The sequence below is a fragment of the Lepidochelys kempii genome, chromosome 14 (genome assembly GCF_965140285.1).
Source record: "Lepidochelys kempii isolate rLepKem1 chromosome 14, rLepKem1.hap1, whole genome shotgun sequence".
Lineage (NCBI taxonomy): Eukaryota > Metazoa > Chordata > Testudines > Cheloniidae > Lepidochelys > Lepidochelys kempii.
In genome coordinates this window covers 16,172,476-16,190,972 of record NC_136393.1, presented here as the reverse complement: position 1 = coordinate 16,190,972, position 18,497 = coordinate 16,172,476, and the positions used below count along the sequence as shown (strand labels likewise).

At 47.9% G+C, this 18,497-nt stretch overlaps 1 protein-coding gene across 1 annotated transcript; it reads left to right on the top strand.

The window, feature by feature from the left end:
• Positions 1–2,028: 2,028 nt before the first annotated feature.
• FOXJ1 (forkhead box J1) lies at positions 2,029–12,234 on the top strand. Its single transcript, XM_073310362.2, has 3 exons — positions 2,029–2,152; positions 3,397–3,984; positions 8,192–12,234. The coding sequence occupies exons 2-3, from the start codon at positions 3,451–3,453 to the stop codon at positions 9,005–9,007; spliced, it is 1,350 nt and encodes a 449-aa protein (XP_073166463.1). The 5' UTR covers positions 2,029–2,152; positions 3,397–3,450; the 3' UTR covers positions 9,008–12,234.
• Positions 12,235–18,497: the final 6,263 nt, after the last annotated feature.

Sequence of the window (18,497 nt, the reverse complement as noted above, 5' to 3'; positions counted from 1 at the left end):
CGTTACCCTGATTTTCCTGCTTTATTTTTCACACTGGGGCAGCACCCTAGGTGTCCTGGGGCAAACCCCCAACTGTCTGCCTGGTATTTTGCAACCTGCCCAGTGGGCTTGTGTAACGCAATGGGCAGGGTGGGTCAAGACCCCCCTGTGCCAGACCTGCAGATGGTGTGAGGCAGTTACAGCCCCAGCAGAGCAGCAGCACGTGCTTTTAGCTCTGCAGGCTCTCTGTGCGTCAGCCAAGATAGGAGCCGTCACATCTGTATGTGTTGGGCCCAACCCATCCCTGGTGTGACTCCGTGGCACATAGCTGGCGAGGACACATTGTACGATGCTGTTGCATGGAAGTCGCTATGCAAACCCCAGTGGTACAGTATTGGGGTGGTGGTTCTCCGGTTTCAGGAAGAGAGCAGAAGCTGCTGATCACTATCACGTGGCAAGGGGTGGCCGGCAAATATCAGCACTGACCGGCCGGCATCTCTGCAGTGATTCAGTAAACTTCCTTGACACAGCTCAGGAGCTGAAGGAAAACCAGGGCTACACAGTCTCAGCTCTTCCCTCCCCTTCCAGTCCTTCACTGGGCTGGGCCGGAGGGGAGTTTTGTTTACCCCTTTCGCTTCCCCCATGGTGCGGTCCAGTTGCAGTGCTGAGATGACTGCTTAACAGGGATTTGGGCTGCCAGGAGTGTGTGGCCATATTGCCATCCCATTGGAGGCTGGGCCCAGACACAGAGCTGAGAGCGAACAACCCTTGCATGCTAAACTCCACCTCAGAGCTCCCGCTAACCTGGGGCAGTGCTGGGCTTTGGGGCACTTTTCCTCCTCAGGGAGGCATCTCCTACTGACCCATCTTGGCTGTACCAGGGGAATGTGCTGTGGAGGGAACTATGCTTTCCTCTCTTGAGCGGGAGTTATTTTTCATTAAGGACTCTTAGAATAACTGGCTTGTGGGGGCAGGGAGTCATTATAGAGGAATGTGACTGTAACCGTCTTAATTAAAGCACCGAAGAACCCAGCAGTCCCTTTGACTGAGGGGTCTGTCAGCCCCTCGCTCCCCTTCAGCTTTCCCCCTGAGCTAATGACTTCAGGTTACACACAGAGGTCACAGCTTCATAGAGCCCAGGCAGGTAAGTGGAAAAGGGGCCCGTTTCCTCCCAGATGCCAACTCCACTGACTGCAACCGGGCTGCCGCAGGGGTGAACTGGGCCTCCAAATGCTTAGCAGCAGCATGAAAGGCTTGCTCTTAATTCCTCCTACAGCCAGGAGAGAGCCCCGGGAACAGCAGGGACCCCTGCGCAGGGATGCTCCCCCTGGCTCCTCATCCTCTCCCAGCAGCAGAGAGGGTAGGCAATTGGAAAGGAGCCCTCTTCCCTGGCAGCAAGAAGAGGCTGGTAAATGGAGTTTAACTGGGCAGAGAGGATCCCGAAATTTGTCCCAAGCGAACAGAGAGTCGAGGGTTTAAACCATCCCCTTCTTTTCAGGGCATCGATCATTCTGGTTGTCAAGTTGGGGAGGTTTTGGCAGCTGTTTCTTTAGCCTCCCAATGAATAATAGGCACCTGTGAGCTATTTCAACTGGACTTTAATTTGTCCTAAGGAAACTCAGAGCAGTAATCCCACCTGGCCCCTCTTTTGCGGCTACCACACCTAAATCAGTGGACGGCGACCCCCACATACCAGCTCCATCCCTTTAGAAAACAAACCGGGCCCAGTCTTAGCTGGGGATTTAGATGGGTGTTCATTCCTCGCCTCCAGATGTGAAACATTCAGGTCTGCGAACAACAACTCCCTAGGGAAAGGGGGAGAGGAAAGAGGGGGAAGAAGAAAAGAAAAAGTTTGTCCAAACGGCTGGCCGAATTGCAGATGAAACTGGCAAGTGACTGCGCTCTCCATGGAGATCAGTGGGCCAATGACAAGGATGGAAGCTGTTTATAGGGGCGGAGTGTCTCCATAGCATCCAGCGAAGCCTTTTTGAGCAGCTACTTAATGACAGTCATTCTGCTGCTTACAAATCACTGCAGCTCTGCAATAAAGGAGCGCTGGCAGAGCTTTGGGTAATAATTTATCCAAGGGGGGAAAAGTAGAAATTCCCTTTTTTCCAGAACATTCCTGCTGAGCTGTGAACTTTGGGAGCCGTGGGACTTTGATAAGGATCAGGTAAGGACCCCAGAAATATTGAGTGAGTTCGGTTTTGTGGCAAATGCATTTAGCTTTATTTCTGCAGCCCAGAACATTGGAAAGTGCAGATATTTTTTCTGAGGCTGAAGGTGTCATACCGGCTACGCTAATCAAGGCCGTAAGTAAGAGCATTTATTTGAAAGTTAATGGGTAACTATGCCATAGTTTTGCGGGGTTTTTTACTTGCAGGTGTATTTAGACAGAACATTCCTTTTTTCACAATGCACAACAGTATTCTACAATTTTAATGGTTTGGTGCAGTAACACCTCATATTTTTGTTTAGTTTTGCACCTTTTTGTGTGTTTAAAGAGAGGGTGACCTCTGTTGCAAACCTTCACTTGCTGGGAGTTCCTGGATTGTTACATTTGTTTGTTAATTTAGAATCTCCAGCATTTTATCTGAGCTATTTAACAGCTACATTATCCAAATAAGACACCAGCAGAATTTACAATTACGTCTGGCTGTTAGCTTGGCACAGAGGAGATGCTACACACCTCTTTGGCCTGAAATAACATTTGTATTCTAATCGTGACTGCATTTCTCTTTGGAAGAAATACACAGTTATGGTTGCCAAAGCAGTCAAAGGGATTTAGATGCATCTTCCATTAAAATTAATAGATGCTATACCTCTAAATCCCCTGGGTTGCTATAAATATCTTTATACACCTGTTGTTTTTCAAAGATGGCAGGGCCCTGCATAAAGAGAAAAATGAAATGCAACAAGGAAATGGAAGTTAGTAATCTAAGAAATACTCAAATACACTTTGACAAATGCAGGAGGCTATTATTTTGGTTTGTCGCCCATGGAATTAAAGTCCACCAAGAAAAGTGTTAGCACCCAGAAGGAGGTACAAGTCTCTGGTTTGGTGTAATGCTCCCATGGTAATTCGAATACAGTGTCAATAGCATCAGAGCTGCTTGGATTCTGGTGATTCAGAAGATAGCTGCTGTAAATGGCACAAGTGAACTCCATCTGCCTTGTGTGGGAGGCTGGATGGAGAAGGGAGACTCAGCCATCCCTGGTGTGACTTCGATGTCATCTGCAGAGGCACACCAGGCATAAACGGAGCCAGGGTCTTTGTGAGCATTAGGTTGAAAACCCACAAGTACTCCTTTTCTTTTTGCGAATACAGACTAACACGGCTGTTACTCTGAAACCTGTTGACTATTGTGAGTTGCCTGTTTGTCAGGGATCTTGAATCTCTTCATGTTGTTCTTGCAGGATCGTCCCTTTCCCCCTTCCTCCCCCCACCTTCGTTCACCCCACACCTCCTGAATGTTGGACCTGCCCATTCTGGCCTCCCCAGACATGGCTGACAGCTGGCTGAACCTGCAGTCAGAGGAAGAAAGAGGGCAGGAAAACAGCATGGGGGACTCTGCGAACCTGGATGACAGTCTGACCAGCCTACAGTGGCTGCAAGAGTTTTCCATCATCAATGCCAACGTGGGCAAGTCTTCCTCTTCTCCCAGCAGCTCGGACCCTCACGGCTACCATAAGATCCCTGGCTCTGCTGCTCCTTGCTCCCCCTTGGCTGCTGACCCAGCTTGCATTGGGATGCCCCACACCCCCGGCAAGCCCATATCATCTTCAACCTCCAGGACTACTCACCTGGGGATGGGCATGCAGGCCCAGCCCTTGGAAGACATAGATTACAAGACCAACCCCCATGTGAAGCCCCCTTACTCCTATGCGACGCTCATCTGCATGGCCATGGAAGCCAGCAAGAAAACCAAAATCACCCTTTCGGCCATCTACAAATGGATTACAGACAACTTCTGCTACTTCAGACACGCTGACCCCACCTGGCAGGTAGGGATCCCAAAGAGCCACCGTTCCTCCCTCTCTGCATCTGTCCCTAAAGATAGGCATGTGCAGTATGCTGGTTGGGTTGGGGCGGACTTGCCCTAGCTGATCAGACACTGCAGTAATGGTGCCAGTAGAAGAACTTGGGGAAATAGATGAAGTCAGGTATTCCTCAAGAGCTGCTGATGGTCCTGCTCCAAATTGGCCCAGAGCAGTACAAGAAGGAGCAATGGACACAGTGTTCCAACATTGTGCGTCTAGCATCCATTGCATGTGTTTACAGGAGCATCAGGAGCTGTGCTGCCAATTCTAAATGGTTCTGCAGAAGTGGGAGTCTTTCTGTTGATATATTAACATTGGCAGCAGACCTTCTAATGGTGGCACTCATGGCAGCAGTTCTTTTCTTTTCTTTTCTTTTCTTTTCTTTTCTTCAGGATCCAATTAATGACTTTTGGTGTGTTTCCTGCCCAGGTCTTTTGCCTTGAGTGAACATTCTCTAGCACACAGAAGCTGCTGTAAACGGGACCATAGCCCAGTATAAACAGGAATTTACCCTTGTCAAAGTTAGCGATTATCTATCACTCCTCCAGTGCTGGACAGAGGCTGAGATTGGCGACAAAAGGACAAATTCTCCTCTGTTACATCAGCACAATTCAGTGGTGCTGCACCAGTGTAATGGAGAAGAGAATTTGGCTCGGAGAGCACAGAAAGGAGAAGAGGGACGGGGGAAAGAAAAAGACAGTGGAGGAGAGGGGATGAGTCTGGGGAACAATGACAAAGAGAGGATGGAAAAACAGGGAGAATGAGCTGAAGGGAGAGGGGAAGGGAGATTGTATCTGATGTGTTTAACTTCTGTATCAGGATCAGAGACCCACGGGAGGCTCCCCTATTCTAGAGATTAGAAACCCAACAGTGCCTTGAAGGGTGGCTTTGACCAGGCGAGCTATTGGCTACAGTGAGATGGCCATTATCCTGCAATAGGCCACTGCCATTTTGATGATACTGAAAGGTACAAATTCTGCAGTAAGCAGTTGAAACTCCTCCCTGCTGGAAATCGTAGAAGGTTAGGGTTGGAAGGGACCTCAGGAGGTCATCTAGTCCTGCTTGCCGGCGCTCCCGTTGGGAGGCATCTCCATCCCTGAGCACCACCTCCTTGTTCTCTTCAGACATAGGAGCTGGCAGCCCTAAAACTGAGGACTCATTTCTTCAGTCCCCTGGTGGATTAGTGAATTCATCAGATCTCTGAGCCAGCAATTTCTACAGCCACAAAGGAAAAGATCTAGGGGAAGGGTTAATACCTTAATGTAAAAAATCCCTGATCAGCAGTGTTTAGATCAGCAAACACTGTTCCTTTCCAATGTATAGTACAATGGAAAGCTGTGCCCCCTTTCAGTACAGAGCCGTGTACCCTACAGGGGCTTGTGGAGTGAGAGGGAAAATTTCATCATTGTGATGAGAGCCCTGAGCCTCAGTGTTCCTTTGTCTTGCCTTTCTTCTGCCAATGGAAAAACGTGTCCAGGGCCAGCTTCCTTTGCCTTCTGTTCAAAGGACGAACAACTTCCCTAGATTGCTGGAGATCATCATAACAAAGATAATGCTAAGTAACACCCTGCGCTCCTTTCAAGACTGAACCCTAAACTGGCTGCAGCCTGGGAGTTAACCTGAAGATGTTCCCCAAGCTGGTGGGGGTAATCACTGGACCAGGTTCATCTCTGGTCACAAAACCACCTTAGGACCCCTAGGGAACGTATTCAACACAAGGACCTTCCTCCATGCTCTCCCCTCCCTGGAACTCCTGGCACAGGAGGTGTTCCAACGATGCGTCATGGGTAGGAGGAGGCGTGGCCAGGGTGTTCCCACCCCTGGTTAATCCCAGGCTGCTGCATGGGCCATATTGGCCATGGCAGGCAGGGTGCCAATTGAGTCTCACCTACGCTAGAGACTGAGCCGGCCCTGGCAACCCCAGGATAGGAGAGGGTCAAGCTCTGCAGCAGCACAGGGGTGAATCAGGTCCATCAAACACGGGTTCCCATGGCAGTGGGCACTGGCCAGCCACAGATGAAATGGCTGCAAAATCCAGTTTCCACGGTTCAGATGCCTGCTTACCTCGTTAACGTGCCAGCTCCTTCCGGCTGTCTACCATCCTTTTAAGAACTTTGAGAACAAGGAGACCAGACCTGCCCTGCTCAGGACATGACTCCAAAATTGTTCTGGGTTTAAACAAAATCAGTCTGACAAAACAAGGAGTTGCACCCAGGTGGAGGCTAGCTCAGCCTGGCAGCAGCCATGGAACCATGACTAGATCAACTAGTGCCCACTGTCTCCCCTTCAACCTCACCCGCTCTAAACCCAGGTGAATCCTGGGCATCTCCAACCCCCACCTTATGCTTGTGATAGCTCCCCAATCTCCATACCAGGTTGGCACATGCACTGCGAAATTGGAGGGGGCAGCAGTAACTGGTTCACTTATTCTGTAAATTGGGAGCAGTTCCACTGGAGCCGGCAGGGTCACACTCATGGTATGAGTGCTGGCAGAGAACAGGCACAAAGGCTGTGAGTGCCAGCGATTGAGGGAAACTCACCTAGATAAAGAACCGCCACAGATGAGAGTTCTTGTCAGTTTACATCACCTAGAATTAGCATGTCAATGTTCTTGGGCACTGGGGAATACACAAGAGCAGGCAAGTAGGAGGCAAGTGGTAGGTAATATTTTGACTTCTCCTCTGAATTCTGGATAGTTACCATATTTTCAATTAAATGCGTTTATAAAAAAAAAAGTTCTCAATCCCTCTCTGCAAAGATGCAGGTGGTTAGATTGCTTGTTGTAGGGAGGAATGATAAATATGCAAACTGGCTGGGTAATAATCAACTGCAGGCAAGCCAGGCTAAGTGAAATTTGGGGGTGGGGGTGGAGGATTTGGCTTGGAATTCTCTGACCTTTGTAAAATTTCATTAAACAGTAAATTCTGAATCCCTGGAGTCTGGAATGTTTGCTGGATTTTCCCCCCCCTTTCTTTCCTATTCTCCCACCGTAGCTGTGTTCTCATCCCTCTACCCCAATTTCTGTAAGTGGAGACAGACTCAAAAGGTCATGCCACCCATATGCTGGGGGAGATGGATAGATTCCTGTGGGAGCTGCATGCTTTGGAGAGGAGCCAACTTGCCCAGGGAGTTTCAGCCTGGAGGAGGGGTGTTGGTTTTCTGTAGTTTTCTTTTTTTTTTTTTTTTTTGTAAGGGCTCCAGGCATTCAAGCTTTGTTTTTGCTATCCGGCAATACGGATTATGGATGAATAAGCATAAAGATATCCAGGCAACATTAAAAAAAAAAAAAGCCCTTCACCATATCCAATCTCTTTACACCCTCTTGGCTTTGTATAGTGTAACACAGCGTTATTTACCCAATAACTGAGTTTCCTTTCTGATTATGCACATCACTCTCGACATTCATGTTTTTCAGAGCAGCTCGACGGGAAGCAGAAAGTTCCTTTTCTTTTTCCTTTTTTGCAGCTGTTTTGGTTTGTGTTTAGGAAGATACAGACAGTGATTTCATACCAAGCTTTCCTAAGCCTTACGGACAAATTCAGCAATGGTGCTCGAAATGGGAGCAATTAATGGGGGGTGCAAATCCAATGTAAATGGGTGTCCGTGGCCAAGGCCAGCCCCATGTGCAATCGGTTCCTAGTCAGAGTAGGAATAACCAGCCCGTGGGCCTGTGCATTGAAGGCATTTCTGAAGAAGGGAGCACACATGCCTAGGTGGGATCTAGGTGCCGTGATGACAACAGAGGTAGAAGGGTATCTACACTTGGCTAATTTTGCCAAATCATTTCTCACTGTTGCTAACACTGGCGCAGCACACACCCCATCCCACCTTTCCATGGGAATGATCCAAATTCAAGCGAAAAGACTCCTGTTGAATTCAGTGGGCTCTGGATCAGGCCCCTTGGCTCTGGCTATTTTGGATCGGTTTGGAATGGAGGTGGCTGCCTCCACTTTGATACTTATATGGCTGGCCAAGGAGGTTTCTGCTCTGCCACACAACTCAGGATTTGGCCTGGGATGTGTTTTCCTGTTGCAGCCATCTCTGTTTTCTGATTGTTAGAAGCTCCCTGATGGTCCTATGTATCTTCACCCCACTGGAGGGGTTTATGTTTTGTAATGGATCATTTACAAAGTTGCACATGTCCAACCTCGCTGTTTTCTTTTGGGTTTAGAATTCCATCCGCCACAACCTATCCTTGAACAAGTGCTTCATCAAGGTGCCGCGAGAGAAGGACGAGCCGGGGAAAGGTGGGTTCTGGAAGATCGACCCTCAGTACGCAGACAGGCTCATGAATGGAGCCTTCAAGAAACGCAGGATGCCCCCTGTGCAGATCCACCCGGCCTTCACCAGCAGAGTCCAACAAGAAGCCGGGACTGCTGCCAACCAGGCAGCATCCTCTTGGTCCAATGACAGTGTCTTGAATGTCAACATGGAGTCACAGCAGCTGCTCAAAGAGTTTGAGGAAGTCACGAGTGATCAGAATTGGAACCCAGCAGATGGGAAAATGGGCCACAAACGTAAGCAGCCATTGCCCAAACGGATGCACAAGACAGCTCGCCTCTCTAGCTCCCCCTTGCTCACCCAGGAAGAACAGACAGAGCTTGGCTCATTGAAAGGTGACTTTGACTGGGAAGCTATCTTTGATACCACCTTGAATGGTGACTTCTCCACTTTCGAGGATCTGGAGCTCACACCTCCAATTAGCCCAATAACCAGAGATGTGGACTTGACAGTGCATGGAAGACACATTGACTGTCCACAGGAATGGTGCCCAGTTGGGCAGGATCAGGTCCTAACAGAATCCAACCAGAACAACTTAGACTTTGATGAAACCTTCATGGCCACTTCTTTCCTTCAGCATCCCTGGGATGAAGAGAGAAACGATTATCTCTCAAATTCGGTCAACATGGACCAGTTGTTTGAACTCAACGACTCTTCTTTGCCAACAGACATGAGTGACTGGAGCAGTATGGGATCTTTTTTATAAGAGGCCGCTGCCGGTTAGAAGGATCAAGTTAAACCCAGGTAGACTTTATCTATTAGCAAGATACTCCCATTGCTGCTGGAGATTACAAGGGACAAGATCTCTAAAAACAGGGACATCCACGTTGACTTTTATCAGCTGCAAAGTATGGTTATTCACAGAAACTCCAAAAGAAACTCAGAAGATTTGGCTGGATATATCTGTTAGCGACACATCAGGAGAAGTTTCTGCCTCTTGGGTTTCCCTAAGAGAAGAAATAATTACTTATTTTGGGACTCTGTTTTTTTAAAGAAATGTAGATTATCCTATGTTTTGTGGAAATGGAAGGAACATATGTTCCCTCTAGGACAAAGGAGAACAGTTGCTGAGTTACATGCAAGAGCTGAGATTTCCTGATGACTTTGGACATTGTAGACCATGTGCAATTTCCTTCTCCTTCTTCTCCATTTGACTCTCTCTCTCTCTCTCTTTTTTTTTTCTCTGTCCAGGGATATTCCCAGATATAACATGAGATAATTAAGTAGCAGGTAAATAAAAGTTCCTTCTGGGTTCTATAAATTCAACCTTCCTCCAGAATTGGGGCTAGGGAAGAAGACGAGATCTGTAAAATCAGATGCAAATGAGCAAGTCGCCCTCTTCAGATGTTTTTGTATAGTCTATTATATATAAATATATATCTATTCAAAGAAACTTATATTTTTAGCACAATCAGTAGAGTACCTTTTTGATGGGATGGCAGTGGAAACGGGGTTTTTTCTGTGCTGTATAAAGACTAATGTTAATTTTTCTGCAAATTAAAAATGAAGCGTGTCAGATGTTTATTGTAACAAAATATGCAAAGGAAAATTCCTACATCAGAAGCAATGAATTTCTTTAAGGATCAAGAAAAGGATCAAGACAGGAGAGAAGGAGAAGAGACTTGACTTTCTCCAGATTGTGCTCTTACTTATTTTTGTATCTTGAACTCCTTGCCTCAAGTCACGAGCGATTGTATTTGCTGTAAGGCCTAGAATGGTGTCACTGTGAACCTGCTACATTTCTGAATGATTGACAAAACAATGTACTATTTTCTGATCAGAAACTGTGAACCGAAAGCATCCCCTTCATCAGCCTGTATGTCAGGCTCTGAACAGCCTTTGTGATGATCCAGGAGACAAATCAAGTGATGGGTGATTAAGGACCAAGCCTTCTCCCTCAGTGAGACAGCTGTGATCAAACATTGCTTTCTTTTGGAATTGTTATGTTGGGGTTTCCCATGCAGGGGGATGCTCCCCAGCTCTTGGTGATTTTGTATTTTATTTAAACGAATGTTCTTGTATGGGACTAATGAAAAATGAAATCTGGATCCGGGGCTCGGTCAGGGAGTAAGAGGCCAAAGACTGTGTATGCAACAAACATTAGTTATGAACAAAAGCAGAGTTTAGAATCCCTACTCTGCCTTACCGAATGTGTCCCCTTTACTCTGCTCGTCTCCTAAAGCAATAATCAGTATGAGCACTTACCATCTCCAACCCGCTGCACAAAGGTTAACCAGCTAATTCTCACAGCACCCCTGCAAGGTAAGTATTATTACCCCCTTTTACAGATGGGGGTGACAAGGCAGGGATCAATTAACTGATTTGCCCAAGGCCTAACAGCACAGCCTCGCTCCCAGTCCTGTGACCATACTGCCTCTTAAAGGTGTGAAGGGGATGCCGGCAGGCTAAAGGTTTCTCCAAAGCAGGTAGAAAATATCCTGGTGTTTTTCAGTGCCTGGAAAGGCAGAGCAAGGAGAAGCAAAGTACCTGACTCCTTTCTCGAGACTTAACAACTTGGGACCAGAGCCTCAGCTGGTGAAAATTGCCGTAGCTCTACTGACTTCAACAGAGCTACGCTGATTTACCTGTCGAAGATCTACCCCCTAATTGGTTTGCTAATGGGAGTGTGGACAGGTGTCTGTGAAATATGCATAGGCAGCAAAGAAATATTATGGTAGTTAAAAATAAAAAATCTTGCTCAAACTTGAATTCAAGCTCTAGAGAATCAGATTCTAAGCCTCTCTGTTGGTACAGGCAAATATAGTTAACGTAACGTAGCTGCTAGTTCGCAGAAAGAAGAAGTTACTTTGGAGTGTGTTAGACTTGTTGAAAAACATAAAACTATAAACTTTTTTTTGTTTGTTTGTTTAGAAACTATAGTAAGATTTAGGAACCTTGATGTGAGCAAACTAACTTAGCTGGAGTCTAGTTGTCGTTTTAAAAAAACAGCCTGATTTAATGCTGGAAAAGACAACCCTTGTATTAACTAACGAATTAACTTGCATTCAAGGTCACAGAGGTCGGAAATGCAATGCATTGCATATGGGTTTTCAGGTACATAGGGCTAGATCCTCAGCTGGTGCAAATCGGCCTAGCTCCATTGAGGTCAATGGAGCGACTCACGCTTACCGCAGCAGAGGATGTTCACCCATTGATCTCCATACAGGTGGCTGCTGGAGTGGGGTGGAACTCTTAGGATGTGTCTACACTTCAATAAGAGACCTGTGGCACAACCGTGGCTGGCCCAGGTCCACTGGCTTGGGCTCAGGTTGTGGGGCTAAATATTGCAGCAGGAGCCCAGACTCTGAAACCCCATGGGGCGGATGGGGCTCAGAGCCTGGGCTCCAGCCCAAGCCTGAACATCCACACTGCAATTTTTAGCCCCACAGCAAGAGCCCTGCAAGCCCAAGTCGATTAACCTGGGCTCTGAGACTCATTGGCATGAGATTTTTCTTGCAGTGTAGATGTAACCTTAGGGTCCATGGTTTAGACAATGCTCCCCTGGGTCTGGCGGACAATCAAAAGATACAAGCTGCAATGACTGCCAAATGGCTCCAGAGGGTTGGTCCCACTAGTCCTCCATAAAATGAGGAAGTAGGGTTGGAATTTTAACCATCTCACATACTCAGTGAACAACCTCCAAAAAACCTCAGCAAAAACTAATGGGGGTGTCCTCCACCAGCCTGCACTGTTTCGAGAGCTGGCTGCATTTCCACCCAGTGAGACATAGCTGCATGGCTTCCATCTCCATTCCAAGGCTACTGGTGATCAGACTGGGCCTAGTCCAGTGTTTTGTTTCTTTTTTGTAATGCTTCATTTTTTTTTGTTTCTTTCTCCTGTTTCGGGGCCTGTTTCATACAGATGCTGGAAGAACTGCAAAGATAAGTGTGCAATTTAACCTTTTTCATGGAAAGCTATTTACAATTAAAAAACATGTCCAATGAAAAACTGGTTTTGCCTCCTTGTTTCCCTAAAGCACTGACCTTGAGTCTCTTTCTGTCCACTACTTATATGGCCCCCATTTACCATGGCAGCCGAACCCCTCACAATATTTTTAATGCATTTACCCTCACAGCACTCCTGTAAGGTTGGTCAGTGGTTGTCTTCATTGTATAGATGGGGAATGGTGGCATAGAGAGGCTAAGTAACTTGCCCAAGGTAAGACCGAATGTCTGTGGTCGAGTAGGGACTTCAACTCTGGTTTCCCAAGTCCAGAGAGTGCCCTAACCGCTGGATCATTTTTCTTCTCTTTTCATGGAGGCATAAGATTTTTAGGGATGGGAGAAGTACACCATCTGAGGGGTCAAGATGTAAAATGCAATATTATTATTATTTATTTCTACTACAGTAACTAGGGGTCATGGAAGTAGGGGTCACCCAATGAAATTAATAGGCAGCAAGTTTAAAACAAACAAAAGGTAGTATTTTTCACACAACGCACGGTCAACTTGTGGAACTCCTTGCCAGAGGATGTTGTGAAGGCCAAAACCATAACAGGGGTCAAAAAAGAACTATATAAGTTCATGGAGGATAGGTCCATCAATGGCTATTAGCCAGGATGGGCAGGGATGGTGTCCCTAGCCTCTCTTTGCCAGAAGCTGGGAATGGGCGACAGGATGGATCACTTGATCTGTTCTGTTCATTCCCTCTGGGGCACCTGGCACTGGCCACTGTCAGAAGACAGGATACTGGGCTAGATGGACCTTTGGTCTGACCCAGTATGGCCGTTCTTATGTTCTTAACGCCTAAAGGCTCTCATGGGTTGAGAAGAAAAGCTTGGAAAAATGACCTAAGTGTGCCTGAATCTTCAGAGACCCTGCAGTAGTGGCTCTCTGGAGTGTGAACTGCCTCATTCATCTTAATGAGGTGTTAACACCAAGCCTCATTGGGCCGGGAGGCCTAGCCCACGCTAACCCCAGCAGAACAGTGTGTGTGCAAGGGGCACCAAAAGTGCCGCAGGTATGCCTCAGTTACTGGGGTAAGTCCTGGGAGATGCCCCTGTTACTGCACCTGTCTGAGAGGGGAGAGGGGACCCCTGCAGGGAGCAGAAACTCCTGGGAGGGAAAGTGGGGCCCCATGCCACTGCTCCAACCTCTCTGGTATGGGAGAGGGGCCCCCATGTCATTCAAAGTGAAGAGATGGAGCCACAGCATGGGGTGGAGCCAAAAGAGGTCTTGTGTCTTGGTGGGTCTAGGCCCCCGTATTGCCTTAATCTGTCTATACAGTATCAACACATAGTAAGAATCAGTGCTGAAGATGTTACCATCTAACTACTAGACAAAAGAAGGATTACTCTCCCCAATTTACAGCTGGGGAACTGAGGAACAGAGAGGTGAAGTGACATGCCCAAGATCATAAAGGGAGTCTGTGGCAGAGCTAGCATCTGAACCCAAATCTCCTAGTCGCTAAGTCCTAGTCTTAGCCCCAAAAGCACCCTTCCACCCCACCCATTCCTCTTCTCCTGATAGGACCCGTGCTCCTGTTGATGTCCAAGGCCATCAGGGTTGCCTGTAATTAGAGGTTCTGCAAACCCACCTATGAGATGTCTGGGTTTCATTGCTCCAAAGGGAAACATTTTCACCCACTCCAGTCTGGGAACTTTCACTCCAGGGGAGAGCAGAAGAGGCAGCTTTCCAAACACAAACAGCTAGAGTCCAAAGTCTTTACACAAGCAAACTTCCATTGGGCCAAATCCTGAGGTCTTTTAACTCGGTCCTTTCTCTGTTGGAACATCCACTGACCTCAAAGAGACTTTCACCTGACTGATTTGGCCCACATTTTGCGCACACATATTTTTGAGATACCCATGATGCCCGGCACTGGAAACTAATCTCTCAATGGTCAGTTGATTGAGAGCTGGCTGGAAATACCATATACACCTTTTTCTTTTAATACGCTAATGGAGAGGAAGGACCAGAGATGGTAGCCAGGAGATCTGGACCACCAGAAATATGTTGAAGATGTGGAGCAGTGGGATGGCCCAGTTTTGGTTGCTGTAATGATGTTTTTCCATCTAGACTTCTTACAGCACAGAGATGTGCGGCTGTTTATTGGCAGGGGAATTGTAAGACGCTTGGGAGTAATATGACTAAAAACATGTCTAACAAACAATAGTTCAGACCATAAGATATTATATGTCCTTATTGAGTTCAAACTGTCTCCTCTAGGTCCCATAGCTGCCCCCGGGGAGGAGCCATTCAACTTGATACTAGGGGCTGTCTCTGAGTTTTGCCCTGATCCCAGGTTGTTTCGCCAGAGCAGAGAAAGAAGCATTTAGCGCCCCACATCCTCACAAATTAACTGGATGAAAGTGCGATTCAGGGGTGAGGCACTGGTCCCCTCAAAAGCAACTGGATCCACAGAAGCCCATTTTAAGAGCGGTTGTGGGGGAAAACGCTTCCTGTCGCTCAAAGCCAGCCAGCTCTTCAGAGCAGAAGAGAAGCCCCAGCAACCCAGGGAAGGAGGCCGTGAGCTGGGGAGGGTGGGGGAACCGCACAAAAGAGACAGTAACAGATGAAACCACTTGAGGTTAATTACGCTGAGAAGCAATTGGCTCCACAAGGATGTTAAGGGGGGGGGGGGGACTTGAAAGGCTGGGGAGGGTGAACTCTTCATGACCTCGGAGGTGTGCAGAGGAAGGTTGTTTGGGGAGCTCAGCCCAGCCCATGGTGGGGATGGTGAGGCTATCTTTACCTAGGGGGCAGAGGAATGGGACAATGGGGGGGTGGGAGCACAGCCAGCCACAGAGAGCAAAGAGACATGGATGATTTTGCATAGAATGTTTTCAGTATCATTTCAATTTGACCTGGCCCCGTTGGCTGCTGCCTGATCCCCAAGGCCCGAAGGCCCCAGGGGTTGCTGTCTGATCGCTTGGCTCAAGGTAAGATATTTTTTTATTATTATTATTTTTTTTTTACTAGCTGCCCTCTAGGTTGGGTCAATTGAGGGCAACTCTTTTAGTCTCCGTCCTGGCTAATGCGTCCCTAAAGAGCAGTGGGAATTAGAGCCAGGAGGAGGGTGACACAAGCCCTGCTTGCAGAGAATGAGTGCCTTCATTAAAAACAATGCTGATCAGCTGCCTCAGCCCAGAGGAGAGGAACAAAAAGCAGCAGAGAAGGTGAAGAGGGAAAGATGAGGCCCAGCTGCTCAGCACTGCCGTGCAGGTAGCCCAAGCCTCGGTCTCTAGTCTTGGGCTGGTGAGGCCTGGGAGCACTGGAGGCTCTTCCAGTTGCTCAGCCTGGCCCTGCAGTCTGGAGGGGTTCCAAAGGGAGCCTGTGCCGTATATCTTGAGCAGAAGGCAGGTGTTTGTTACAGAGGGGCCTCGAGAACAGGGATATAAAAGCAGGTTGAGGGGACATGAAAGGGCGCCTCTGTGCCCTGACAGAGATGGGGGACCTTCCCCACCTCCCAGAATACACGGAAAGTCCAAGGTCAAGGGCAAATGCCATGTTCTTTGTACTTTAACATCTAAGGATCCCAGAATGTTTTCCAAACAGCCTGGGATGGCAAGCACAGCCTGGCCTGTGTAATAAACAGCCTTTAAACCTGCCTTTAAAAAGGTTCCCAGTTCTTGGTGGGGCGGGGGGGAAGTCTGTTGGGTGCATAGATGCAGGGTAAAGGCCATTGACCAGAAAGCTGAGGATTAGCTCCTTCCGCTACCACTCCCTTGATCTTCGGCACTAACTCTCTCTGCAGAGCCAGCGCATTGATGCTACCCATAATGCACTTGCACCAGCTACTCTCCCAGCACCACCAATCCCTGCACTCCTCCTAGTGGGAAGGGCGGAGCCTCCTCACCATTGGCAGCAGCTGGTCCCCCATGCAGCCGGATCAAAACTAGCATCTAAGGTAGGTGTCCTGCTGGGGGAGATAAAGGCTGTGCATGTGTTGGACACTGGTAAGAGGGCACTAAAGGAGAGACAGCACAGAGGGTCTTTAACCCAGCCTGGAGGGAGCGCAAGGCAATGGCTCACACACCAGATGACTTAAGCCACCATAGCCCACCCCTCTGTTCATCTCAAATGGTCCTGAACCATGGATCATAGAACTGTAGGGCTGGAAGGGATCTTGAGAAGTCATCAAGTCCAGCCCTCTGAGCTAAGGCAGGACCAAATAAACCTAGACCAGGCCTGATAGGTAACTGCACACATGGGAATCCCACTGAAATGCAGCCACCTCTGGGAGGTGGGGGAAGCTGCTAACTAGAACACAGGGGCAAAAGGGGGGAGTTTGGCCAAGCCATGGCCATATTCTTAAGAAAAGAGCAATGAGGATTATAATGCTCATGCAGAGCAGATAGAAACTTGGTTTATAACTCTCTTGATTTGATCGCAAGTGAGATTTGGTGGTGGGGGGTTTTCTTAAAGCCCCAAACTGCTGGAGTCCTGTTATTGTGTAAGAATCTTAGCTTTCTTTTTTGTTGTTTTATTTTTCACAGTGAGTTTCTAGTTCTTCTCGTTGTGGAGAAAAGGTTGAAAGCATGACTCACAAAGGGTTAAAACCCAGAAGGCAAATAAAAAGATCCCAGCTTTGACTGTTTCTTAACATCTCATGAGTTTGGGGGAGGCGACTGACTTCTGATTTTTTGACTGCTCAGGGGCAGCCATGCTGTCAGAAGTGGGGCCATGTGAAGCAGCCCTTTTTAGCTTTGCAAGAGGCAAGCTGCTTGCTTTTGTTCAAACCCCCTTGAAACAGATGAGCATTTTGCATGGACGTGGAAAATTTAAAGGGATGACAAACATAATGCCCCAATAGGAGATGTGGGCCTTTAAAGTGTGTGGGGGGGAGGGCGCGGAGATACGGGGAGCACCCGGCAAGATCTGAAACAACCACATTTAGTTCAGCTGTGAAACCAACAAAACAAACTTCCAAGCAAAAATTTTTCAATGGTGTGGTTTTTTTTGTTTTGTTTTTTTTAACAGCAGCCAGAAGATGTATGACTAATGTGTGTGTAGGGGGAGGCCTCGGCAGACAGGGACAATACTGTAGTAACCAGGGAGAGGGGAGGGCTTGGAGGTCTTTTCTTCCATCAAAGCTTGGAGCTTTCTTCCAGCCAAGGAGATTGAGAGAAAGAATGCAAGACAATAAACTTTCTCCCTGGGTTGTAAACTTTGCCCTCCAATGCAGGCTAAAGAGACTGGGCTGCTTTTTACAAAGCGCAGTGTGTACTCAGTGAGAAAGGGAGAGGGAGAGAAAGGAAGGTCAAGGCCCCTTCAGAGCCTGGCCTGCCCAGGCTTGCCTGGGAGAGCATGATTTTCAAACACTGCAGCTCGCAGCCTGGCCTCTTTCTCTCCCATAGATCCCATTGCTTCAATCTGTTCCCCGGGGATGTGGTGCATTTGCCCTCCACTCCTTTCCACCCCCATTCACACACACATGCTACAGTGAATTGCAAAACTAACTAGCCAAATGGGAAAGTGGGGGAGTGATTTGTTTATTTAGCCAGGCAGGCTCCCAGTGAAGCTTGGGACATCTCTGTAGGGGCTAAAAGGCTGTTTGCCAGTTTGACGAGCTGCTGCCCATGCCAATACACTTGCATAGAAAACTGCAACACATGTCCTGATGGCAGCAACACCATCTAACATATCCTATAGGTGCTGCCCGGAACAGGGCCAGACCTGGACTCCCACCCCCCAGCCTTCTCTGCCCAGAGTCCTGCGGAAATCAATGGTGTTACACCATGTTGGCTCAATGATTCTTCTACTGTTCTATCTCTCTCTTCTTAAACTGTTACAGCCTCCTAGTATCTGGTCATCTGCCTTTTCACCTCCTCCCTCTCTCCTTATGTCTCTCCCTGACTATCTTTCTTGTGTTTCTCTTCTCTTCTCTTCCCCTTCCTTTTACCCCTCTCGCCAGGTGGCAGTGTAGAGACAAGGACTTCTGTGCTTCCATGACACCCCCTGAGATCCAAGGGTTTTGGGGGGCAAATCCCCTGCCTCTTCAATGGGGAAAAACCCCACACGTGCAATGGGAGAATTAAGGGGAGAGTCTGCAGGGTCAGGGAGTTCCCATCCTCCTGCATGGGTTGGTCTTGTGTGGAGGAACATGGGCCCCCTCTCTATGGGAACTAGAAAAACCTCTTTATGCAGAGGTAATTAAGGATTCATGAAGGCAGCATTAGAATTGTGTTAGTACAATAAGGACTTCAATGGTTACAAATATTAGTGACTGAGGAGTACATATACAGGTTGGGGTGA

What these genes read in the sequence shown, in the direction of transcription:
- FOXJ1 (XM_073310362.2), top strand. Translation starts at nt 3,451, where the DNA reads ATGTTGGACCTGCCCATTCTGGCCTCCCCAGACATGGCTGACAGCTGG. An exon ending in ACGCTGACCCCACCTGGCAG is followed by an intron (nt 3,985 to 8,191) that starts GTAGGGATCCCA and finishes TTTTGGGTTTAG; the next exon opens with AATTCCATCCGCCACAACCT.